Genomic DNA, 25,616 nt, shown 5'->3' with positions numbered 1-25,616 from the left:
GCTTATGGTTTTGGGAGATGACAGGGCTTGTGTGCATGGTGTGAGTGTTGTAGCCCAGCACATAGTGCTGTGCATTGATCTGCAGCTGGAGGAGGAAAATACACAGATGCTGAATCACTGATTCCTTTTCCGTCAGGAAAGTGATGTGTAGGACCGTGTCCTCTGTTGGTCCTTGCAGCAGTGCAGTCTCTGAGTGCCAGGGAGGAATGAAGGCTCAGATCTCCTCTCCTTCCAGAGGAGGGAATGAGAGGTCCTCTTCAAGCCCCTTCTCGCTCTCAAGCACTGAGCTGCACTCCAGTGCTGGGAGAGAAAATATCTCTTTTGAAATAAAGTGGAAAGGTTATGTGTTACCAGTGCAGAAAAGGCTTAACAGGATCTGCATGTGCTCTGTATCCAAGTATATTCATGCAGTTTCATTCCAGCAAAAGGCTAACCCTTGCAAACAGGCTGTTATTTGTTTAATGATAATGACAGGTTTGGTATTTGTATCAATGTAAACGTGATCCAGCTGTGAGACCTTACAATATTTAAGACAGACAAGGAGGCACTAGTGTCCTTGAGCAGCCCAGGGCTCAGCATGGCTTGAATTTTCCTGTTGGTTCTTTACTCCTATTACTTTATTTTCTTTGGTTTACACCAGTCAGGGGCTGTAATAAAGATATGCATCTCTTTCCAACAGGCTTCCTACAAATAGGATCTTGGGGTGGATTTATCTGGGAAAAGGAGGTAGCTTGGAGATGTATTGCTGGGGCAGGAGAGATTTTCAGAACTCAAAGGGGAGCATCCAGAACAAAATAAGGAAATAAGATATGCAATTGAAGTGGCCTCGTACTTCATATGCACATTAGCTCAACACTTACATTTGCACATCAGGTCGTACACATTGCCATTTTGACTGTTGCACATCACTGTAAGAGACACATTTCAAAATCTGTCTCTTCCAGTGGTCAGTCAGCATTAAATAATTGAGCTGCTTGAGATTCCCAGTCAGTAGGACCTGAGTAGAATTTTTTTGGCCAATTGAGTGTGTCTGCTAGTATATCACAAAAGAGTGGTGAGGGACTGGGTCTGTTGAAAAATTCCTCCCTTCCAAAACCAAGTGAATGATCCTGCCCCTGCAAGAAGTGCCAAAGGGGTTCCCCTCCCTCAGGACCTCCTTACCTAACTCATCTTCCTGCCCTGTTCATATCTGACAGAGTCATTGTCCAAGGGAATTTTAATTTTTGAGGTTTATGTGGAGTTGTCAACGGTTGTTTTGAGGTAATAGAGTGAGTTGTCTCAGGTCTTCACAGCTGATGTCCTGTAGACACATGATATGAGAAATTAAAGTGGGCAAACTGCATCTGAGATCTAAAATCACTGGTGCCTCTTTTTCAGTGCCATTAATAACACTCTGACCTTGTTTGGTACTTTCCACCCACACGTCTGAAGGTACTTTGCTAATGAATATAGCATCCCAGTGCCTCCGGAAGGTAGGGAGGTGTTTAACCCTGTCTTACAGATGAGGCAGACACAGACGGACTACCTGGCTTTTCCCAAAGATGCTGAGCACCGTGATTGCAGTTGAAATCAGTGGATGCTTTATAGGACAGTTGCCTGTGGACATTGAGGCGTATTGTAATCCAGGGACCTGCTCCCTGGCAGAGCTGGGATACGGACTCCGATTCTCTGAATCATAGTCTTGTGCTCAACCACAGACAAGTTCTTCCTCCCCTCCATCCTTTTGAAGGTGGAAAGAAGGGCCTAACTTGCTAGGTAGTTTGTTATTAATATCTGGGATGCAAAACTCCCTGCAGATTTAATTTTGCTCAATCAGGGCTTCCCTCCCCCCAGGGATCTCTCTCATAGTTTTTCATTCCACTTTGTGTTCCCACCTCCCCCTAATCTCATGTGTTCCCTATATGTCATTTCTGTTCCTGCTTGGCTTTTCCCTGTGGGTAGTTCAGGTTTCAGTCTGCCCTCCAGATTTCCATTCCAGTCCTGTTTTGCCCTCCTCTCAAGGGGAGGTTCACATCCTGCTTCCTTCTCCCCTCTGGGGATCAATTCAGATTTCACTCTCCTTCTCTGCATTGCCCCAGGGTATCAGCCTAAGTCTTGCATCTGCTTTTCATCTCTTGAGCCTTCACTAACTGGAAATCAGCCCGGCTGTCCATATCTACCTTGACTGACACTGGATCTAAGCTGAACACTACCTTGGCCTTTCCCTTTTGAAGTTTCCTTGCTCTGTCCTAGGGATAGACTGATTGCATAAATTTGTATGTGTGCTGTTTCTTCATTGAAATGCAGACCTTTGGGAAAGCATCAGAGAAAGCCCTGGCTTGAGGGAAAGTCCTCTGTTTCTATATATGGCACTGTTTTGCTTAGGACAGATATGTAGAGGAACCCCTTCTTCAAGCTAGTTTTGTTCTGGCGCCTTGCAGAGGCCCTCAGATGAGATTGCTGGGAATGAACTCCAAAACAGGCCAGTGAGCCTCTGGGGAAGATTATGAGGGAAAGGGGGATGGAAGTAGGAGGAAAGTTTTGGCCTTTTAAATTTTTTTCTCAAGTGGTGGACTGAAACCACTGAATTAATTTTATGTCAGCCAATAACAGTTGACAACAACCCAGCATCGCTTCAGAGTTGGCTGGATTGTATCTGTTCCTTAAGACCCAGCTGCAGTCTGTTCACAAACTCCTGCTTTCCTGCTCCGGGCTTCTAAAGAGCAACCTATATTTATAAGGTATTTCCTACACTTGTTGCCTTGGTCCACTGGCAATATATCTTGTGCAGCTGTTTCAAAGCTATCATAGAGATGAGGGAGAGACAGACAGGTCTTCTCTTTGTGCAAATTCACTGCTGCAACTGGGTTCCTATCATCCTTTGGGAAATATTTTCTAGGCTTGCGGGGGACAAGCCCTAGTTTCATGGACCTGTCTAAAGGGACATAACAATTGTTTCCACAATAGAAACTAAGCTCAAGGCATGGTTGTCACTGTCAAACCACTATTTAGGTTGCCTGGCACCTCTTTAAGCAGTGAGTTGCACGAACTACTGTGCATGGATATGACTCTTCTGCCTACTAGAGAATGGCTCATCAGTAATAAAGAGAGGACTCCAAATTCTTGAAGGCCTTTCATCTGGTGAGCTCCAAGGATTCAATCAAAAGCCTGCACCACCCAGCAAGGGTGGGGCCCTACACCCATTTTGCAGAAGGGCAAGTCATAGCATAAAAAGGTGAAGGCAATGGGGTTTCAAGCAAGGCCTCTAATTTTGGAAGCCTGACATCAGAGTGCACTTTCTCTCTTCCCGGAGGTGCTGATCTGCTAGCACTCCATGTGAAATCAGTGGGCTGAACCAGGGCTTCTCAGCCCCTTAGGAGTCAGACATTGGGTTTATGCTAGCAAGACACCCTCTTGCTCTGCTTCCCCAACACATAGAAGTTGCCCAGAGCCACCGAGTTGGGAGCAGAGAACTGGCTCTGAGCTTCCTCTTCTCCTCAATCACTAGACTTCATTCCCTCCACCCAAATGAAAAACTATTTGATACTCTCCAGTGAAGTTGATCTTTCTCACTCTCTCTTTCTTTTTTAATTATATTACTTGTGTGTATTTAATGCAATCCCTCTAGCTGCTCTTCTTGTGTCCCAGTTCCCTGCGGCGCGGCAACTGGTGCCAAAACTACCGTGAACCAATCAGAGAAACCTGTGGAGCTGGGATGGAGCCAGCCCCAGTCACGGGAGCCGTCTGAGTCCAAGTGAATTCCTTTCAAACGTGGGATGTGGTGAAAAATGCTTTGCTGTCAAGGGCTACCTGCACCACTACTTGCTAGGTGGACACTGCTCTGCCCTCCTCATGGGTGGCCAATGCGGGGACATCAGTACTGTACAGCAGGGTGGCAGTGCCACGTATTTAGATGGCTTGTGACTGGTTGGCAGCCAGAGTGCACAGAGAATACAAAACAATCACAGTCTGCTCGCCCTGGACAAAAGATCCATGGAAAGGGGAAATTTTTCATGCAGAGAATTTGGAGAACAGCTGAGGGTCTAGTTCTGGCCCCAGAAAAGTCCAATAAGGCAACTTTGCTGCTGACTTTAACAGGAACATGATTAGGCTCCAGGGAACCTGTGTGAGCATGCAAGAGGGCATGGGAGAAGCCATGAAGCCTGGTGTGTGTGAAATTGGATTGATAAGGAAAGAGGCAGGGATGCAGCCCAGGGTGGGAGCAGAGAAGATAAGCACAAAGGTGTAGGCAGAGGTGGAGTTCTGCAGAGCTTTGGAAGTTGGGCAAGTGAAATTGAGAGATGCAAGGAGTAGTGCTGCAATGTATGAGAAGGTTGGGGCAGAAGAGCAGGACCTCCGGGCTGAGGATGGCTAGGGAGGAATGGGCAGGGAGAATCCTGGAATGGAAACATGAGAGAAATCACAGACTTAATGGTGGTAAAATTGTTTTCCATGCTTTGTTTGGAGGTTCTCACCATTCTGACCAAGAAAATGGCATCTTTCCCTCCCCTTTTTTTAAATACCTCCAATTTGGCATGTCCACAGGCTTTGTAGAGAAGCTACCACATGTCTGAGTACCAACAGTAAGAGCAAAGATGCTGTAAATTGTTGCTTTTCAGTATCTTTTTGCCAGTTCTGTGCTCCCTGAGCGCAGATTACCATACGAAAGCCCTAGCTAGCTTCTGTGCTCCTGCGGCTCTTGCAGAGGCTGCAGTTTCTAATGCAGAGAGCAGCCCTTCGTCAGGATGTGCCTACCTGAGCAGGCACCGATATGAGCATGGCCATTCAGGGCAGGTGCTCCTCCCACCTCTGGTTTTGGTTCTCCACTCCCTTGCCCAGCGCCTTCTTTTGAAGCCTGCTGTGCTACATGTGGTCATATTGAGGTTTATCGTTCAGAGGAGAGGGGTGACTTCTTTCTTTTTCCTGTTCTCTGTTTAAAAGCAAAAATGCTGGGGAAATGCTGCATCTGAAAGCCTGTGAATGTAAAGCTGAATGTGGTTCTGATTGTTTTCTTTTGTGAAGCATATAGCTCAGTCGTTCTTTAAGTTTTCATTTCCCACCTCCACTTTTACTACAGCTAAGGCATAACTATTCACATCCTGACCTGAAGCTCAGACGATAAAGCATATCAGATCAGGCCTCAATTAATAAACTCAACCGGCTCATAGAGCTGTGATGCAGGTGTGTTGAGGTTAGGGATTACATTTTAATTTTCCAGTGTGCTGTCATTGCTGAGTTTTAGGATATAGTCTGTTAGGCATTCAGTGTGGGATTAACTCCCCTTTTGTCATGCTGACAGCTTCTGAAAAATCCCACCCTTCAGTGTGAAAGGATATCAAATGTTATAGGGTGGATATAGTTGCATTGACATAAGGGTTTTCTGCCTTCTTCCTGGGTGTCTGTTAAGCCTTGCTGTACGTGCAGGATAGTACATGTGGAAATAGTAATTGCAAGCCCATTATTATTATTGCTATAATTTATTATTAGTGTGTTTTTTATTTTATGGTGCCCACGTGTGCAGGTAATTCACAGAGAAGTACACTTACACTATTGGAAGGTGGGAAGGCTTAGTTGACTGCAGTAATTTGCACCCAGTTTTGATACCTGTTTCTACCATAAAACTTCCTCCCTTCAGACAAATCACTTCGGGGCAGCTTCGGACAGCCCTGTTGTATTGAACAGTGCTTTGGGAGTGATTCAGCCCTGGAAGAACCGTGCTGTTTGTTTTCAGCGAGGGGCAATTTGTTCAGACCCTCTCAAGTCTGTGTGCACCTGATCCTCTTCTATCCAGTGAAATAGCCTTACCACTCTGCAACGGGGGGAGGGAGGGGTATGAGTAAGTCAAACTCTGAAACAGTTGTGAGTTGCTGACTATGAGATAAGCCAGATATGAAGGCAGATAAATATCTGTTTCAAAGAGGTTACCGTCTAAATAGAAACTACGCAACAAATATGATTGTTTTCTATCTTACAATAACGACCACAGTTCCTGCCTAATAACTGGTACTGGAGAAGGTTGACACGGCTTTAACGGCCTCGCTCTCGCAGGGTACGGGGATCTCTTATCTAGATATGGGGCCGAGGCTCTGGGTGCTGAATCAGTCGGTGGGTCCCACCTTTGTGAAGAGGATGACAGAGCGGTGCTTGCACTACATCAGAAGCGCTCATCAAAAGGAGGTGGCTTCGGGCTGCATTCAGGCTGCCTGCTTTTGTGTCTAATAGATGAGGAAGACCAATTCAGATTACCAGTGAGCAGTGACCCTAAGCTGGGCTTATATGAGGAGGGCTGCAGCCAGAGTCCTGCCCAACCAAGGCATCTGACCGTCAGCCCGTTGAATCAAATGTGAGTCGGTCAGTCAGTCTGTCGGAAGGGTATGGCCTTCCACGCAGTGAAATCAGAGCTGCTAAGGTGAATCTTTCCAACTTCCTCATGTAAGGCTGGCTTTTTACAGCTTTGCAATATGTCTGCAGGATGTTTTCATGAGCCGAATGTTTGCCAAAAGTTCACAGATCAGTTACAAAACAGATGTACTTTTTTTTTTTTCCTCCCCTTCTTCCTACTGGTAAGGAAGAGTTTGTGCAGTAATTGCAGGCAGGTTGGGAGATGTTTTCTTCATAATTCTCCTTCTTATGAAATGTTTATGAAACACCTTCCACAAATCGGTTACGCAAGCAAGCTGAAGAGCTTTGATCATATTCCATCGCCCTCAATATGTTTCTTAGTTTGTTTTGCTTTTTGTTTTTGTTTTTAGGCCAGAGATAGGTAAGAAACAATCCATCCTTGGCCAGGCCCAGCAGACATGCTAGCCAACTAAGGAAAGGACTCTCTTTCCATCCAGTCACTCTTCCTGTGTTTTTCACTCTGATTGCTTGGGGGCAGCTGACCCTATTTTAAGGCTGTGAAAACATCCACTTGAGATTTGCAAGTGTGATTCCTTTCCTATCCTGGTGAAGCCCTAGGTAGCTCTACGTACCGTACGGGTGCCGCCACCTGCCGTTACCTCCTCGGGAGGAGCTCAAAGCTGCTCCCAGCCCTGCCCGGAGACTCCCCTCCAGCCCAAGGGGAAGAAGGTGCCTGTAGGTTCACCCGGGCTCCGCACCTCTCCCTAGCTGTCAGTGAGCAGGATGTGTTTGCAGTCCATTACTTGGTCCTGCTGGTTTGCAAGTTTGTTTTTCCTTAGATAGTGTTATTTCCCCAAATTAAATTCAATGGGAAGAAACTTGGGTTTGCTCTCAATGAATTTTGGTTCCCTATTCCCCGTCTGGCCTGATCGTCATGTAAAACCAAGGTCCTGAGGAACCACAGTGGGATCTGGTCCTGGTTTGAACTAAATCACTGTTGCTCACTTGCAATGTTTTAGCAGGGTTCTCATCAAATACCTACATGAGGTGATTCTGTGATAATTTCAACCTTTTTTGGTTCCTTAAAGAAAACTTTTCTCATATTCATACAAAATGCCTGCAAATACGAGTCAGATGCACTGGGAAAGGAGAAGGCAACTCCTCCCCTTGTTTTATTAATTTGAAATTTACATTATTTTAAGAGAGTCTCATGATATTGAGTGGCCTCGCCCACAATGTGTGTGGTTTTTTGGGGTTTCTGAGTTTGGTTTTTTTAATGTACAGTTGGTAATACTGCCGGTTTAGCCAGGGAAAAAATGAAAGTGCAGGATTTGCATAAACCATCCCAAAAGTTTTGGATATACCCTGAACTCTCACTAATGAACAATTAGCCAGCTGCAGGCCTGTTGGGGAGAGGAAGAGGAGGGAGAGGTAAATTTGAGCCTAAACCCAATGAAAATAGGTGCAGGGGAGAAGGATTTGTCAAGAACACCCAGGTTCCCGCCCATTGCGCAGGAGGGAGCCAGAGAATTCCAGGGACGGGGGAAGGAGCAGTGGGAGATGTTGTTGTTTTTAAATCGGGAACCGGTCCTTTGCCAAACCCACCTCCCGTTCTCATATTGTGCGATGCCGGGATGCAGCTACACACCCCTTTCACCCTGGAATGCTTCCAAATCATTCCGCTTGGCAGCTGTAAAAATTGATTTCAGTTTGGAAATGGCTTGTGCTTCTTCAACACTCCACTCCTATTGGGATCATAACTTAGGCGGAATCTAGTGCCTTGTTCTCTAAGACGCGGATAACTTTTCTTTTTGGGACTGTTCAGACTTGAATGACTGCGTTGTGTGAGGCAGACACACATGAATTGCAAGCAGGGATAATTTATTTATTTTTTTTATTTATTTTTATTTTTTTGGCTTGGATGACTTTTTTTTTAATGCGCCCTCAGAAAGAAAAACGTGCGTAAAACCATTTGTCTGCGGTGGCTGGATGGCTCAGGGGTAACGGTGTATTCTCCTGAGCCTTTTGTCTAACATTTAGTATCTTAGACACTATCCGCATTGATACTGATCAAGAAGATCTTTCCATCTGATTTTTTTCGCCAGGCTAAGAGGGATGATCATGCCAACCTGAAAGGTAGGAAAGAACTGGAATTCATAGCATGTATAACTCTTGTTGCAAGGAGCTAGTACTATTGCAAAACTAGTTTCGGCAGTGTCCAGAGCTATAGTTGTAATGAAAGGAGATGTTGTAATTCTCTTCCCTCTGCACAGCGCTTTCCAAAATGCAGAGGTTACAGGGCCAGCTCCCTGCACTGCGGCTGCGAGCCTCTTGTGATCACATTTGCTCCTTTGCTCCTGTGGAGATTTGTGTGTTTGTTTGCTTTAGTCGAATTGAAACAAAACCTCCCTCAACCAAAAATATTCGCTTGGGCCATTGTTTTTAAAAGCTGAATTTCTTGTCCCCCTCTGCTGGCAGGAGGTTGTATGACCTAAAGTCCACATGAGCACTGCAAAACCCCGGCAAACGCACCCCCGCTTGTCTTCTGGGGGATGTTGGGCTCAGCTGTAATTTCATGGGAGATGGTGAGGTTCAGCCCTAGTAGTAAGAGTGAATCTGCAATGCTGAGCCCGTGGACAGGGTTTTCAAGACCTGTCCTTTCTGGTGTCCTCCTGGTTTTTCCAGTTTGTGGAAACTGGAACCTCTTCTTGCACTAGGAAGGCTCAGATGAGGAATGGGACTGATGATGTGAGCCTTCTTCCAGGCATTCTCACGCTTAGGAAAAACCTGAGCCTAAGTTTAGAAATAGTTTCCTTGGATCTTTTCTTAGAGAAAACATATTATAAGAGCTCTGTACGACTTTTCTGTGCATGGTATCTGTGCATAGACACTCCTCAGACAGCTTTCAGGAATTAACCTAAAAACTTCCCAAATCTCCCCAACCAGGTTCCCCTCTCTCCTGTCCCAGTCAGACTTACCGAAGGATTTCAGCTAGTACAAAGTGATGTAACAGTTTTTGCTTTTTTTAATGTAGTAGCAATGTTAGAAATTAACATGGAGACTCTGGAATAAACCAGATGCAAGGATTCAGTTCTGGTCCCTGGGTAAATTCTTCTCTTAAGAATGTGGACTCGGAAGTCATGATTTTTTTGTAGACGGGAATCTTTCTTGAATATTAAAGTAGGTCAAAATGACCACTGGACAAAGGGATGACACCTGTGAAGTTTTCCATTTTTGTTTTCCAGAGTTTGTTCTAGCTAGGGACGCAGATTTTCCCTTGCCAGACCAGTACATTTCTTGTTGTTTTCTGGTAGATGCTGAGCAAATACATTTGGTGCCTGGGGTGCTGCATTTTCAAGTCTGGAAGATTACACTGCTTTTTGAGGTCTTTCACTTCATGACCTTTCCTTTCCCATCCCCTTGTACCGTTCTCTGCTGGCTCAGAACAAAATGAGAGGCCATCTATAGCCAACCTTGCCATCGGGTTGTGAGTCGTGATCTATAAAGGAGAATTGCTTCATGTCTTCCTTATAACTCCACAAAATGCCTCAGTGTTTTGTCTGAGGAAAGCACTCGCATGCTTTCAACTTTGCTAAGTCACTGGAACTTGGTTACTTCCTAAAGTGTTTTAGTTAATGTATTTTAATTGAGCAAACTGCAAGCCTCCCCTTGGCTTGGCAGAGCAGGAAAACTATGTCTGTGTTATAAACTGGAGAGCAGACGTGGGGAATGGCCATGCCTTTGTGCAAAGCCAGGGATGGAAGCAGTGAGTCTTGACCTCTAACTTTTCTCCGAGAGGAGCCCCTTCCTGATCCCTTCCAGCCTCTCAGACTCCTAGCCGCCCCACACCTCCTGCATCCCCTTGTCTCTGCTCCCTAATGCTACAATTACTTTGCTCCTTTTCAGATTAAAACTGAAGACCTCAGCGACTCCTTGCAATCTACAATCCCCCCTAGGTCAGGTCACCTTGTGCAGGGATCATCAATGATGCCCGGAAGCCAAATCGCGGGGGTAAGTGACTTCGCTGCTTCAGGGGTCCAGAAGTCTGAAATGGCACTGGTTAGTGAACCTCCAGAGGAAAGGCTGGTTTTGAGACACTTGCCAAATTATGTATGCTTTTTGACAGTGGCAAAAGGAGACTTGAGGGTATGACGGACACTAAATTGGAAAAGTGAATCTGTGTTGGCAAAAGTCAGCTTCCTCCTCAGCCTCTTTCTTTTCTGCAGAATGTTTTACATGGGTTCAAACATGTAAGTAAGTACTGGACATGTACTTGGATGAGATTTCCTTTGAGGGTTTACTACGTAGGCAAACCATACCATGGTCAGGAAATCCCTTGAACTGAAAATAATTGGAGGCTGAGACAGCACCAAGGGGAGGTGTTAGATATGCTTGCCCTGGTCTTCCTCTTTCTTGAACGTCTAGTTAATGCCATTGTTGCAGACAGTATTTTAGGCTAGATTAACTCTTGATCTTAACCAGTATAGCCATCCTTGAATATGTTGCCTCAAACTGATTTGCACCAGAGAAGAAATTAATTCCTTGAGGGAACTTTTTTTTCCTAAGGTAAAAAATTGGAGTTTAGCACTTAACTCTTGTTAAATTCTAGTGGGAGTTAGATGCCAGAAGGCCACAGCTGCTCAGTAATCTCTTCCCTCTTTCTTTCACGGGGTATTCAGATCCCTTACACAATTCAGGGACTGTTCAATTTCCCCAAAGCTTCAAAACAGTTCTTGAGAAGCTCAAAGGGCCCATCTTATTGAGTAATGAGTTCCTTTAAAAATGTACCTCTAAAGAGAGTTAGTCTTATTAAGGTTTGTTGTGTTTTTTTTTTTTTTTTTTTTTTTTTGGTGTCTATCCCAAGCAAATGCAAACTCTTATCCCCTAATCCCAAAAAAGGACCTAGGCTGGGACCCCAGTAATGTGAAAAAGTGCTAGGATGTAATGCTCATCTCTCAGTACCTATTGCCTGCTCTGCTCAATGCACAGTGGGGAATTCCTGGCAGCTATGGGGCAAAGAGGAGGAAACATTTTTGGATCTGGTCACTGTGTCCGTTGCAATGCATTTGCTGTTGGTGCAGAGAATCAGGCGCTGTTGGGCATTGCTTCTTTCCCGTCTCGGCACGCGGCCGGCTGGGAAATCAGCCTTCTGTGGAACGTAGGCTCTCAGTGTTCATGAGATGGGGCAGTCAGCTGCACTTTCCTGTGTCATTTTAGGGAGTTCACTCTCTGAAAATACATTATCTGGAAGAAACTGAAATCCAAGATGTTTCACTGTTGCTTCTAACAACCAGGTTTTGATTGCCAGTGTCATTTTTCAAGAATTGACTTTTCTTTCAGATAAAAGTAGACAATTCTCTATGTGGATGTCTGTGTGTGCACAGAATTCTTCCCATACAGCTGAAGACTTCAGATCCTGGAGTACCTCTGGATCTGTAGCTCTCCAGTGCATGAATTACACAAATCTGGTGTGTCGGCAGTTAAATGAAAAGTGTGAATGGGGTCAAGGACAGTATAAAAGAGCAGGGAAGCTTTATAGGAGAGGTGGTGCAGTGTGAAGAGCAGACATCTCTGAGTTTTGTTGTTCCTTTTGCTTTTTCCCGTAGGATATGAGCTCTCTTCACACCCTGCAGCAGCTTGTATTGCTTCCTGGTCATATGCAGTCAGTTCCCCAGTTTCTTCTGTCTCAGTCTCAGGCCGGGCAACAAGGTAAGAACAATAAAAGCTGAAAGGGGCATTGTTATAAGCAGACACATATCTAGGAAAAACCTGCTTCCTCATGACTGTTGTCTTTAATTTGGTCTGTTACGTTTTCCCAGCATGATGGTGTTTGTTCCCCTGCTATGTTACCAGATGCATTTTCCACTGCTCTTCCCCCTGTGCTGGTTCCCGCACCTGGGATGATCCCAGCAGTTGCTCCGGGTAGGGTCCAGTTCAGGAGGTGCTCCTGGCATCCGTGGCTTGTGTGCGCCACGAGTGCCACCTTGGGGCCAGTCTTTGCAGACCTGGTAGGGATCCCACCTCTGAAATTCAGAGCATCTGGCTGGCTTTCGGCAAAACGGCAAGGAGCCTGCTCCTTGGGGAGCAGTTGCAGCCTGCCTGGGCTTCCAGCCTCGCTGGGTTAGCACTCTTCATTTCTTCCAGAAAACTGATGAGAGGTTGAGCTGATCTCTCGAAGTACCTTAGAGGAAGAGTGAATCCACGGAAGGAGCTGAGCTGCTCTGGTGGAAGGACGATGCTGGCACTAGAACAAACAGGTCTAACCTAGCCAGGAGCAACCTGGGGATGAGAGCTGAGAGGTTTGGAGTTGCCAGTGGCTGTTCCCAAATCTCGCTCCAAGCCACAGGTCAGGAGAGGACAGGAGGTCTAACTACTTCTGAAACAGAGTGTAATCAGCTTCGTGAAAGGGATGAAAGGACTGAGGCCTGAACCCAGTGCTTGAGAAAGTCCCTGTGCTTCTATTTTTACCACCAATATTTTTTATGGCATTTCTCCAATGACAGGGATACAGGTATGGCATTGACGAAGTCTTATGCTGCTTGTGGACAGACAAACATAGGCTTTGATCCATAACCTGACAGATGCAAAGGGACTTGGGTCCTTTGCTCACATTCTTGATTTATTCCAGCACAGAGGTCCCTCCGTATGAATGAAAATTCAGAATTAAACCCTTAAAACCTCTGCAGCTTGAACGCAATAGTACATATGCTCCTAAAGAAAATTGTTATAGTGTAGGCAAGTAGGAAACCTACTTCTCATTGACAGTATATAAACTCTCCTCTCTGCCAAATGATGGTGAGTGATGTAGGAAGAAACTACTTTATGTATATTTAACAATAATCTAGAATTTAGTTTGTTTGAAATGGAAGGGTCAGGATAATCTATTGCTTACTGTCTGCTTTTATTAACGCATAATAGGAAGCACATTATACTGGAGAACAGAACTTGCTTCCTTCTGTAGAGTTAGAGTTTCTTCTGTTAAGTGATTTCCTTTGGCAGCTATAACACCTCCAACAGAAGGCCACTTGTTTGGCCATGACCCCTGTTGGTTCCAGACTTGATAAAGACTGGATATTCTGGTCAGTAGTCGTTTTTTCTGTGCAAAAGCACTTCCATTTGAATAGGTGATTGCCAAGTTTAATGATCCTTCGCCGTGTGCTTGCACAGCCACCGGGGAGTGAAAGTGAAGGCACAGATTGGTTTTCTGGAAGCAGTTGTTTGGTACATACACAGGTGGAGCGTTCTTCATACCGAAGGGATGCACGAAATATTCCTGAAGTTTTCCCTCGGGCCGGCATGGGAACACCCTCAATGTTTGCTGAGTTCTGACCGATGGGTACACCAGTTCATGGATTTCATGGCCAAAGGGGCTTGGCTGTGGGCTTAACCTTTCCAAAAGGACACACGTTTTGGTTTGGGTTTAGTGTTTTAAAGCTGTTTTTAAGCCGGATAAGTTCCCAGGTCTGATTTATTATGCCCTGATGTGATTCATTGTGCAGCCTTTCGAACAGCTAACGCTGGCACACTTGAATAAGTGGGTGAGAGCTCTGTGCTGTAAAGGTGGAAAAAAGCAGCCAGGTAGATGCTGGGAATATTGTGAGCCAAAATATTGCTGCTGAAGTCTTCATCTTACGAAAACACAGCCTCTGTCTCATCAGCTGTCAAACCGGTGATTCCTGAATCCAGTCCATAATTTTCATTTGAGCTAGAGCTTAGCTTTCGCAAAGGTGTTCAATCATGATTTTAAAGACTCCAAATGACAGAGCATCCGCCATGTCCCTAGGCAAGCCATTCCGGTGATTAATTACCTTCACTGTTAAAAATGTGCACCTCATTACCAGCCTGCATTTGAAATTCAAAGTTGTTCCAGCATTAGAGAAGGCTTATTGAAACACCAATCTAAATAAATAAATGGGATCCTGCACATTCAGATCTAAATTAAAAAAGGAAAGACAGAAGGAGAGAGAGGGTGGAGTGATTGATTCTGGAGATGATCTTTTTTCCTTTTGTTTTTAGCAGAAGTCCATAAATTTCTATAGTTTTCCCTATAATTGTCAGTTACAATCAATAGAATATATTGACTGTTTCAAGGAAGGTTATAAATCCTCACTAAATTCTATAGGCTTCACCCACAACAGACTTGAAGAACCTAACTAAATTTCTAGGGAATTACACTGCCTCGGTTGCTACTTCATCCTTAAGGACGTTCCCTGTAAGGGATATAGGCTCGTACTTGGCAGTTTGTCAACTAAACAATTACGCAGTCTCCATAAATACAAGTTTTTGTTAGTTTTATAGATTTCCCTTCTTTTTTCCTTTCATCATTTCATGTCGGTTTATATATTCCAAAAGAAATTCAATTTATTTGAAATACAGTAGGGTAGAAAAGAAAGGGTCAGATGGCTTCAGAATGACACTTCCAAATGAAATGTATAGTAGAAAGCAGAGTGGGTAGGCTCATGAGATTAACTGTAGGATCAGGATTTTTTTAACAAGATCAAGTGGCTGAAAGTTGGAGTCAGAAAAGCTTCTATTGGAAATAAGATGCACATTTTTTAACAGCTACAATGATTAAGCACTGGGAGAGATCACCACTAAGGATGGAATAAATCCTCTGCTGCTTGGCATCTAAAATTAAAGTTAGATGTCTATGTAAAATGTCTGTGCCCTAGTTCAGCCTTAGGTTAATGAGCTACACACAGGGATCGGTGGATGAGATATTCTACTTATATCGTTATTGTAATAATCCCTTTCAGGCTAAAAAGCCATGAAAAGAACCTTTCCTTTTTCATAATCCAACTCAGAGCCATCTACATTTGTGATGGCTGAAATTCTCATATTTTGAACAAGAGCTAGCTGACATTTTCCACTCTGAGCTTCATGAGTCTTTCCTGTGCAGAGTGATGTTCGGCTGCCTAGGTGCTGATGAAGGAGCTGGTATGATCAGACGCATCTCTTTTTTTTCTCTCCTCAGCTTTGCAGCCAAACATCCTCTCCTTTCCCCAGCAACAGGGCAGCCTTCTCCTCTCCCAACCGGGACCCAGCTTGGCATCACAGGTAACTTGCCTCAACTCAGTCCAACATACAGTCCTACCCTGAGAAGCACCCGTCTACAAAAAGTGCTGCTTCATTAAGGGCAAATGGCAGAGAAAATGGCGTGCTTTTCTATCATTGTGGCTATGCATTTTTGTTGTTGTTTTAACAGGCTGTGGGCCGTTCTGGACTCCCTGGCTCATCGGTTGAACCCCACCTGGACGTACCCCAGCATTTGCAAGTGGCAAAGCACCTAACTCCATCAGGAGCATCTGAGGAACCCAGTGACCTGGAGGAGCTGGAAAAGTTTGCTAAGACTTTCAAACAAAGGCGAATCAAATTGGGGTTCACGCAGGTGAGCAGCCTTGTCCATGGGAAAGTTGGTGTCACTTGTGATGTGGACATGTTGGGCTGGGGGAGTTTGTGGCAGAGTGGTGGATGGAGGAAGGGCTGGATTAGGTACAGTTTGGCTTTCTTTGGAGCATCCCCTTCCAAACACATGAAGAGACAAACTCTTCCTAATACTTCATTACCATGACCTCATTATCTGCACCTTCGTCAATACACAAAGCCACAGGGGTGTGGGGCAGACTCCAGTGGGAAGAGAAGTCGCTTTCTCTGGAAGGCAGGTCATGGAAACTAAGCTGCACCTATTCTGGAAGCTGCCTGAGAGGTGCTCTGACAGCAGGCAGCTGTGAGGATTTTTTTTCTGAACTCATGTTGTGATTTGGATCTTCTCTGACAGGGTGACGTTGGACTTGCCATGGGGAAGCTCTATGGCAACGATTTCAGCCAGACCACCATTTCCCGCTTCGAGGCTCTCAACCTAAGCTTCAAGAATATGTGCAAGCTCAAACCTCTGCTGGAGAAGTGGCTGAGTGACGCAGGTAGGTGACATTGCGCGCACAAATGCCACCAGTCTTGGCCAGCACATGAGACGATCCATCCAGGAACCTCCAATAAAAGCCAGGAAAATCGGAGCTGGACTTCTCAGATCTGTGGTTGGGCTGGTAACAGACTGCTTTCCCCTGTGGATCACACAGCGGGTTGCATAGCAGCCTAGATATCAAACCACATCTGTCCTTTCACTCTGGCAATACGGGATTCACATTGCAGCTGGTGTCTGGGGCAGCCCCTTCCTGCATCGCCTCTTGCTCTATTGCATGGTCTGGGGCAAATCACTGGGCTGGTCCATTCAGTCCCTCCCCGTGTAAACTGGAAAGAGTAGGAAGTGACTTCTCAGAGATTATCCTATGAGCAGTAATTAGAAAAGGAAGATATCACTGCAAGGGGAATCCCCAGTAGGACCGGTATTGGGCTGGTGTCCTCTGCTGGCTGCAAACCACTGTAGGAGTGGCATTAGTCTCATGTGCTTCACCCAGCCCTTCAGGAGCTGCATGTTTGATCACTTTATGTCAGGAGGTGTATTGGCTACATGAGACCTGATCCCAGTTGTGTAAGTCAACATCTTTAACTGTGTGAAATTAAATAATTGGAAAATGCATTGTCCCCATCAGAGCAGGCTGGAAATCAAGCTGGAAAAAAAGAAAAATAGTGTGTCAATTAAAATTTTAGCACTCATATTTCTTTCCTGATTCGGACAAGATCATTGATGGATTTGGGACTGTTGGAGCAATTTTAATCATCATTAGAGGAAGGATCCACAATGTAGGAACACTTTCCTTATCTTAGGTGGTGTCATAGTTCCCAGAAAGGATCTAGGAATGAAAATAACTCACTATTTTCTTGAATATCTCTCTTCCCCTCCCTCTTTCCCCAGAATCTGCTCCTTTGGATTCTTCAATGAGCACTCCCAATTCCTACCCCTCAGTGAATGAGATGTTTGGACGGAAAAGAAAGAAGCGAACCAGCATTGAGACCAACATTCGTTCCACGCTGGAGAAAAGATTTCAAGATGTGAGGGGAAAATCCTTGAATGTGTTATGAACTCTCTCTGAGTTTGGCATTTGCTCAGTCATAGTAGCACTGAATCCTCAAAAAAAGAGATCTCTTTTTTTGTTTGTTTTGATAGCAGGTTAGAAAATGCTTGTAGGTGTTAATGGGACAAGTGTCAAAAACAAAGAAATCGGACCCAATTATTTCCTTGGTAAATGTTGTTTTAAAGGAATTAGTTTCATCACCACACCTCCCCATTATCTTCCACTGATCAGTGCCCTAGCCAGAGCTGATCTCCTGCGCCCACCTCTTCTCTTTGCGAGTTGCGGGCGTGTGTCACGGGAACTGTGTGGCCACGGTGCAGCACAGAAACGGATGCCCCGTTAAGCAGGTCTGGGGAGACCACAGAACTAGTCGCTCCAGATATTGCTGCTGAATCATTTCAGAAGCGGAGCCTTTTACTTTTTAAGCATTGAGATTTTTTAAGAAAAATCAGTACAGAGAGCAAAGAGAGCTTTAAATCAGTAGGACTGACTTGTCCATTGAAAATTTTTCATCAGAACTGTTTTTGACCAGCCCTCATTTTTTCTTGGTTTCTCCCTCATATCTGATCATATCAAAATTTCCTCCTGAGACTGTTAATGAGAAAAAAAGACGATCATTGTCAGGTCATTACGGGCACCTCATTTTTAGCTAGTAATGGGCATTCTTTGTAATGGGAAAACTGTCTTGGCATCTCCGTGCTAGGTATTTTTGACCCTCAAGTCTTCAACTCAGATCAAAACCCATAGAGCTAAATGCTTTCAAATGCACCAGAAAATAAGTGACTCAGAAGAAAGGATGGATACTATTATTTCCCTTTATACATGAGGGATGGAGGAAGAAAGGGAAGAAATGGATCTTCTGAGATGGTGCATGTAGGCGTACAAACAGCACTCAAAGCTTGTGTGTCCTGTGTAGGGATAAGAAGACCACCAGTCATTAGCTTCCCCCCAAGCAATGATTTAGGGTGCTGTTAAGATCAAAGAGCGTGGTGCTTTATGCAATAACAGGGCCAGGTAGCGTGACTCATCCCCCACTGATTCCATGAGACTTGATATTGAATCAGAGGCGCTTTCTGGTTCACAGAACATAATCTCTCACCCAAATATTTACCCTTTGTCTTAGAAGCAAATTTTTTCCCCTCCCCAGTTTACAGCCAACCCTACCCTTGTCCTCTGCCTTTCCAGCAGCAGAAGCATACATTGATGCTGTAAGTTACGGCTCTTTGGGGCTTTCTTTAACCTCCTGCCTTTTCTCAGCAGAACCCCAAGCCCAGTTCAGAGGAGATATCCTTGATAGCAGAGCAGCTCTCCATGGAAAAGGAGGTGGTCCGGGTCTGGTTCTGCAACCGGCGCCAGAAGGAAAAACGGATCAGCTGCCCAATGCCATCCCCCATCAAATCACCTATCTACAATTCCAGACTGGTGAGAGACTTTGGATTAAGGAGTTCTACGTGCCATCCCAGACAAGAAGGGAAAAGGATGGGGGGATGCAGCAGGCTTTGCTAGAAAAGGAAACAGGACAGGACATTTCCGTGTACACACAGGTCCCTGCGGTGCTGGCAAGTCCAGTGGGGGATTACACCTGCAGGAGTGTGCAGCGAGGCAGCTGGGCTAGCCACGGATTGGGCATATACTCAACATCCTAATTTGAATGGAATCTCATGCCTGCACTTACAGAACATTTATTTTTATTCTATTAATGAAAACAATAGAAAGAAAACACAAGTTTTCTCACAAGGAATAAATTCTCACAATACACAAGGTATAGGTCACTTTAACTGTAGGATAATTTATCCAAATAGGGGTGCTATCCCAAAACTTTTCACCCTGAGATTGGTAAATAAAAGCTTTCCAAAGTTAATGGAGGAGGAATCAGCATTCCATGGAATAAGAATTACATCCACTCATGTCAATTTATTTGTTAACTCTGAAACCTAATGGTAACCATTTACATATCAGTTTGTTGTTTCACATCTGTGCAGAAATGCAGAATACACTTCAGTAGTGATAATTGTCCTTCTTTCATGTTGTACATTCACATTTTGGCAAGCGTATTTTTATTGCCAGGAAGGATGAGGAAAAGAGAAACTGTTGTGAGAGCTGGTGAAAGCGTATCCCTTGTAATCTGCTGTCAGCGGCTACTGTGGATAACAGGCTACTATTGCATTTCTGCTAGTTAATAGTTGCTTAGTGGCTTCCACAGATAAAAGTGGCAGGACCCTCCCTACGGTGTTATTAGTGCTGGAGCACACATGAGTGGGAGGGAGAGTACGTATTTGCAAGCAATATTTTATCTTGAAATCTTCCGGGTTTTGGAATTATCCATCAGGAGGCAGGAAAACATCACAAGAAGTTTGGTCACTTCTTGCACAACACATTTGGTCTAGAGTCACAAACACAAAATGCTGCTTGCAAGCCATGAATTTTTAAAGCAGTAGCTTTGGTGAGTAGTTTTCCTGTGAAGGCATTGTACAAAGTATGCCTTTGCTCATCCGTCATTCTGAACAACGTGTTGCCTGTAGTTAAAGTATCATGGTTGAACAACAAATGCCCCAGGCTCACTTTGATTGCAGCCACCAAATTACTAATTGTCACCTGAGAATTCTCACCCATCAAGAACTCCGTAAAGGAAAAGGGATTATTTGTGCCCAAGACCACAGTGAGCTGGGAAGTTTCAGCCTAGGAACATCCAGTCCGAGACATCCAAAGGGCAGTGGCTTCTACCAGCTGGATCTTGGGGCTTCCAGAAAGTTTGGCTTATGTTTGATAATTTCAGGCTTTTCCATAGCTGGTCCATAAATTTAGGCCTGTGTAGAGAGTGTCAGGCACATGTAATACTCATTCTGGTTTCTTTCCATGGCCCTGAATATGGGAATGGTGCTTCTACCCTAGAGTATGAAGAGAAATATCCGTGGGAGCCTCAGATGTAGATAAGAAGTCTGCCTGGGAGCCAGCACACCCTAAAGGGAGTGTGAAAGGAGTGGCGTTTTGTGATCTATACCCTCCTAGAGCCAACTGCTTACTGTTTGCTTCTGTTTCTCTCCAGGTCTCTACCTCAGGGTCCTTGGGGCCCCTCTCCGTCAATCCAGTGCATAGCACCATGCCTGGAACTGGTAAGCCTTGAGAAACCTGCCTCACTCACCATTCCTTCCCTCCTTCCTCTGCTCTTGCTCTCTGACTACTTGGTTTCTAGGTCACACTTGCAGGCCCCTCTTAATAAGACCCTTGGGTTTGCCCAGGGAAAGTATCCCCACGTAACTAGTGTACAAGGGATAAGAACAGCAGAGTCTTTCTCTTGGCTCCAACAAAGACACGGAAAGCTTCCTGGGCATGATAACATTCCCAGGATAATCCTAGGCAAATTTTACCGGGGTGTTTAGGTTTGGGAGCCAGGTGCACCTACAAGCCACACAAGAGGAGCGCTTGGGGGTAGGTTACTGCATTTCTTCAGCAGAACACTCTCAGATCTCCTTTGAGGAGTGCAATTCACGGTAATAGAAACCAAGCACTACAGAGCCAGCCGTCCTGGAGACCCCCACCTTCTCTGCGGCTGCGGCACAGATTCTGCCTGGCTGCTGCAGGGCAGGCAGTGAATCAGATGAACAACAGGATGGATACAAGATATGGTGGAAGTGTTTGGGCTTGGGCTGTCCTTGGCAGGAAAAGGAGATCCCAGTCTTATTCTGCTTTCTCTGCTACACAGTAACATCATCGTGTTCCCCAGGGAACTCCAGCAGGCCCTCGTCCCCTGGCAGTGCACTCCATGCCAGCAGCCCCGGCACAGCCCAGAGCAACTCCAAAGCTGCAATGAACTCATCCGGTTTCAACTCTTCAGGGTAAGGCAGCGGGGGCCCACAGCTTGCTCCTTGGCAAGGGCGTCGGAGGGCTTGGGAGAGAAGCAATGGGACCTTAGAGAAGAATGTGCAAGCCCTTAGAGACTCCAGCAGTGTGGAGCTATGTGGTGGCACATTCTTCTTGGGATATGGCTATTTTTCTACTTGAAGACAAATAGTAAATCAAGTTTTGCCTGAAAAACTGTGCTGGCTAAAAAAAGGAGGGGAGAAAAAAAAAAAAAACAACCACCAAAAACCTGAATAGAAACACTGGCCATAAGGACTGTCCTAAACTAACTCCTTGCGTGGAGGAAGCAGAGGAAGGCTTGTTTTGCTGTTTCTGCTTGGATAACCCCCTCCACAGCCAGTTTTCTCTCCTGCAGTGCCACCCAGAGAGCTCTGTGGCACAGTAACTATTTCACAGTTGCAGATGAAGTAAGAACAAAGATTTTCCTCTGCCCTGCCTTTAGATGCTACAAAAGCATTAAGCCACACATACGGGCTCAGAGCCCTTCTGGTTATTTCACTGAACATGCCTCTGCCACAGTCTGTGCTGCTCAGGCTTCCCTGCACTTGTTTCTGCTACATCACATCAAGGATGCTGTGTTAGTAGGAAGGCAACAGAGAGCAGAGGGCGTTACCCATAGCTCCTGGGCTTTCTGAGTCATGGGTCACCCTGTGCTGTGAATCAGACCTCCTCTTGCATGGGGGAAGTCCAACAGCCAGCTAGTATGTGAAATCACGAGCACAATGGAAGATGTTGCTTAGAAAGACAGGGGTTTTGCTATGAGCTTCCTATAGGAGCAAAGGATCATTTGCTGGCTGCTGAGTCAAAGTAAGGTTTCAAATGGAATAATAATGATTTTTATTTCAAGGGGAAAGTGTTAACAACATGGCAATTGTAGCTGTTATTTCCTGTGTTGCAAACAGATCTTGGTACCGATGGAATCAACCTACCTACCTCCACTGAGATGACTCCTCCATCATGTGTAAAAGGAGCTCTGACTTCTAGCTATGGACCAGCTTCTCTAGGAACAATGCTTGGGGCAACATCTGGCGTTCCAGTGCCTTCAAAATGCTGCCAAATGAAGGTCTTGTTTAAGGGAACCCATAGCAGCAGAACTCTCCAGGGACTCAAACTGCAGCTGACCTTCCCCAAGGATTCTCAACGCCAACAGTGACATTATCATACTCTTCCAGGCATTCACTTCAAGAATGAGCCCTTGCTTAGCACTCTTAGCATGAAACACTGCCCTCTGCTTGCAAATCTCTGCATTCACACTGGATTGCCTGGCAATCTCTGATCTGGAAGGATTTCTATGTCAGGACCCTCTTTTCCCCTCACTCATTTCAGAGTTTCCTATAAGAAGGGTCTATTATGCTGTTACTATCACGCACACATACCGTAAACCCCCAAACTGAGCCGAGGTTACCCAGTTCATTTCACCAGAGACCTGTGCCTAGATGTGAGCCTTGGTTTTCAATAGACTTCCAAGGTCGATGGCACTGTGCTTTATCCACTACCAAACTTGCTTTGCTTTGAGCCATTCTGCTCTGTTTCTAAAGGTGCCTTTTTTTTCTTTTTTCTTTCTTTTTTTTTTTAATTAAGTATTTTAGAGCCTTCTTATTTTTTCCTTTTAAAAGAATTGTTGTCTTTTGCAAAATTTGTGTCTAGGTCTTGTTATTGTTCACAGCTGGCCTCACTGCCCCACTGGAGGACGTCACTGTTCGAAAACCTTGGCTTCTGACTCCATTGAACACAAGAGCAGTTTGTGTTGTTTTGATGGGACAAGGATTAGTCTTGACCTTCCCTTCTTTCTTTTATTCCTCTTTTGGGTTTTATGTGATACCAAACAAAAACAACCTCTCTGGTGTAGAGGTCTGCATGTGTTCCGGTCTTTCCTGAATTGTACGTAATGTAGCTTGCCTGTTCTCTGCAGCACGCTCTTCTGTTCTTGGGAGGACAAGTTGTATTGCTCAGGTGTGAATCTTGAGGTTTGTGTGTGCAAGTGTTTCTTAATTTCATGAGATGCCAAAGTGTAGGAAACTTCCGCTTTCACAGCATATCACCAGGGAAATTGTTGTTACTTTGCAACTCTCCACTTGAAAAGAGGTAGATATTTAATTTTGTTAAAGTAGACTTGAGTAATACAAATTCCTGGTCAGGTTGTCTATGGATACAAGTAATTAATTCAGTGGAATGAGAGTAAATGAGTATCTGGTTCACAGATTGTAAATAGACATTTTTGAGTAGTAGTCTTTTTTTCTGATGGCTTTTTTTTTTTTTTTTTAGGTATATGTGAGCTTTTTTTTTTTTTTTTAAGTAAAAATTATCCTTTGTCACTTCTGGGGGAAAAAAAAACATGGATCTCTTGTTTCTTATCCTACTCACCCAGTTCTGTGATGAATTATTGCTATAGGGAGTCTGTGGACTTAAGAGTTTATCAGCTACCTGCACACAAAGTATTGAGCCCTACATGCACATTGTATATAGAACCGCATTTGTTGCTTTGAGTGAGGTTTTGTTATAGAAGCACTGATAATAACGAGAGAGGACTGGAAAAGATAAGGTAACGTTTCTTAAAAAATGGAAATTAAGAAAAATATTTCTTTTTTTAAAATACTAAAAAAAGTTTTTTCAAAATGTTCTAACACAAAAAAGGGAGAAACTGTATTTGTTTCCTGGATTCCCCACCACCACTCATTTACCTCTAACTAAAACACTTTCATCATATCTGTTTTTCAGTGGAAACATTAAAATTAAATGAAACTGGTTTTTTCAACAAAATCTGTTGTGGTTTAAAAAACATTTTATGTTGGGAAAGCAAGAAATGTAGGTGGGAAGTATTAATCTAACTCTCCTGATTGCTATGGCCCTTCTTTCTGCCCTTAATTAAATTTTCTTACACGCTTGGAGGGTTGATTTCAAGCCTTGTTCTCCATTGCTTTCCAACTATATTTAGGGATGTGAAACAAATTATTTGAATATAATCATTCTACAGCTAAGCTGTTTGGTACAGCTGCGCGGGTGGGTTTTCTTGGCAGATTTCTTAAGGTTCCCGTTACTGTCTCTAACAGGGTCTTCCCTGAGAGAACTGCCTTCTACAGCTAGAGTGACAGGAATTAAACACGACAGCTTTTTCTACGGTGTGCCTTTGTCACAGGATTCTTGAGGAAAAAACAAATTCTCCTCCAGCCAAGAGAATGGTACTACAACAGTATTTTAAAACAACTGTGCTATGACAACTGCGTTTAAACTCAGCTAGTTGTTCGCTGGGTCAGCCGCAGGGATGGACCACGCCAACACGCCCTCCCTGTGCAAACTTACCCCTGCCGTTTCCCTCCGTGGGATTGCTTGTAATGGTGGGCTCGCAAAACGAGCTACGGCAAGCTCCGCAGACACAGAGCAATACCTGCTCAGCTCCCCGCCAGCGCTGGCTCTGTCCGGCTGGAAAAGCCTGATGATCGCTGCCGAACGCTAATAGTGGAAGGTCTCTGGAAATGAATGTGCTCATGTATATGCAACCAGGGGCTGGTAACAGTTTTTATTTGCATGCAAGATCTTTGTTACTGGATAGAGAATTGGGGTTGATACTATATTTAGGTATTTTGCCTGATTCATTTCCATTAATTTCACGTAAGCAGCTGAGTTAAACTGGCTGGGAGGCTGGTGGGGTGAGACTAAGGGATCTGTACTAAAATGGTGGAGAGTAGGAGAAACAGGAATGAACAAATCGGCAGAAATTTGTTTTGCTTTTTAACTAAAACATGCCAGTGTTTTGTTGGAAAGAAACCTTTCCAGAGACGCACTTCTCTCTTATCTGGTCTAAAAGATTAGAAAAACTATACTTTTACATGAAAATTTCAATTCTGTCATAGTTTAAAAAAAATCCATTCAGAAAACAAACCATTGACCTGTACTCATGTGCAGATAGAGTGTGTGGGAGGAGAATTTTCCTCTCCTGTCTCTGGCTGGGATGGCATAAACCCCACAGCATACGAAGACGAGCCAATGTGCATTGACGACTCAATCATACCTGCCACGGCTGAACCCTGCCAAGTGCATCGCTACGGGCTTGTGCCCTTGGAGGAGTGATGCTGCAAGTCCTAAGGGAGAGGTGTCGGTGATAACTGGCAAATTCATAAGCCCTCCCTCGAGGAGCTGCCTTTCCTCCCAGGCCTTTCACTGACACACCTCGCTCGAGCTCCTCTGAGGGCTGGCCAACACCGTGAGAGGAGGATGGAGGACGAAAGAAACCCTCTTTTTTTGTGCCAGCCGGGGAAGTGATTTGCATGTGACTGTTCACTGAGTGTGCTGCAGCCCTATGAATACAGTCAGCAGGATTTGGATTTTGACCAAACAGTCCTGGCCAGGGATGAAAAAGAGAGGTGGCTGGCTGTCACTCTGTAATTATAAAGACCCCTTAAGAAGCTTCCAGCTTTTTAGGCAATAATTTTACAATCCTTATTCAAAGCCAGTTCCATATGA

At 44.7% G+C, this 25,616-nt stretch overlaps 1 protein-coding gene across 1 annotated transcript in view; it reads left to right on the top strand.

Moving 5' to 3' along the window:
* Positions 1–22,097, top strand: part of POU2F3 (POU class 2 homeobox 3) — a gene marked incomplete at both ends in the record, with an annotated part of 42,153 nt that extends 20,056 nt beyond the window's left edge. Inside the window, 10 exons of the mRNA XM_082330872.1 lie at positions 10,228–10,332; positions 11,928–12,030; positions 15,296–15,378; positions 15,527–15,709; positions 16,100–16,241; positions 17,135–17,271; positions 18,555–18,716; positions 20,341–20,407; positions 20,998–21,130; positions 22,058–22,097. Coding sequence (XP_082186998.1) covers positions 10,228–10,332; positions 11,928–12,030; positions 15,296–15,378; positions 15,527–15,709; positions 16,100–16,241; positions 17,135–17,271; positions 18,555–18,716; positions 20,341–20,407; positions 20,998–21,130; positions 22,058–22,097 — 1,155 coding nt within the window. The remainder of the gene's footprint in view (positions 1–10,227; positions 10,333–11,927; positions 12,031–15,295; positions 15,379–15,526; positions 15,710–16,099; positions 16,242–17,134; positions 17,272–18,554; positions 18,717–20,340; positions 20,408–20,997; positions 21,131–22,057) is intronic.
* Between the last annotated feature and the right edge of the window lie 3,519 nt (positions 22,098–25,616).

This window comes from Platalea leucorodia, assembly GCF_965183815.1.
Source record: "Platalea leucorodia genome assembly, chromosome: 20".
NCBI lineage: Eukaryota > Metazoa > Chordata > Aves > Pelecaniformes > Threskiornithidae > Platalea > Platalea leucorodia.
The sequence above is the reverse complement of the archived record's forward strand: the minus strand, read 5'-3'. Positions and strand labels throughout refer to the sequence as shown.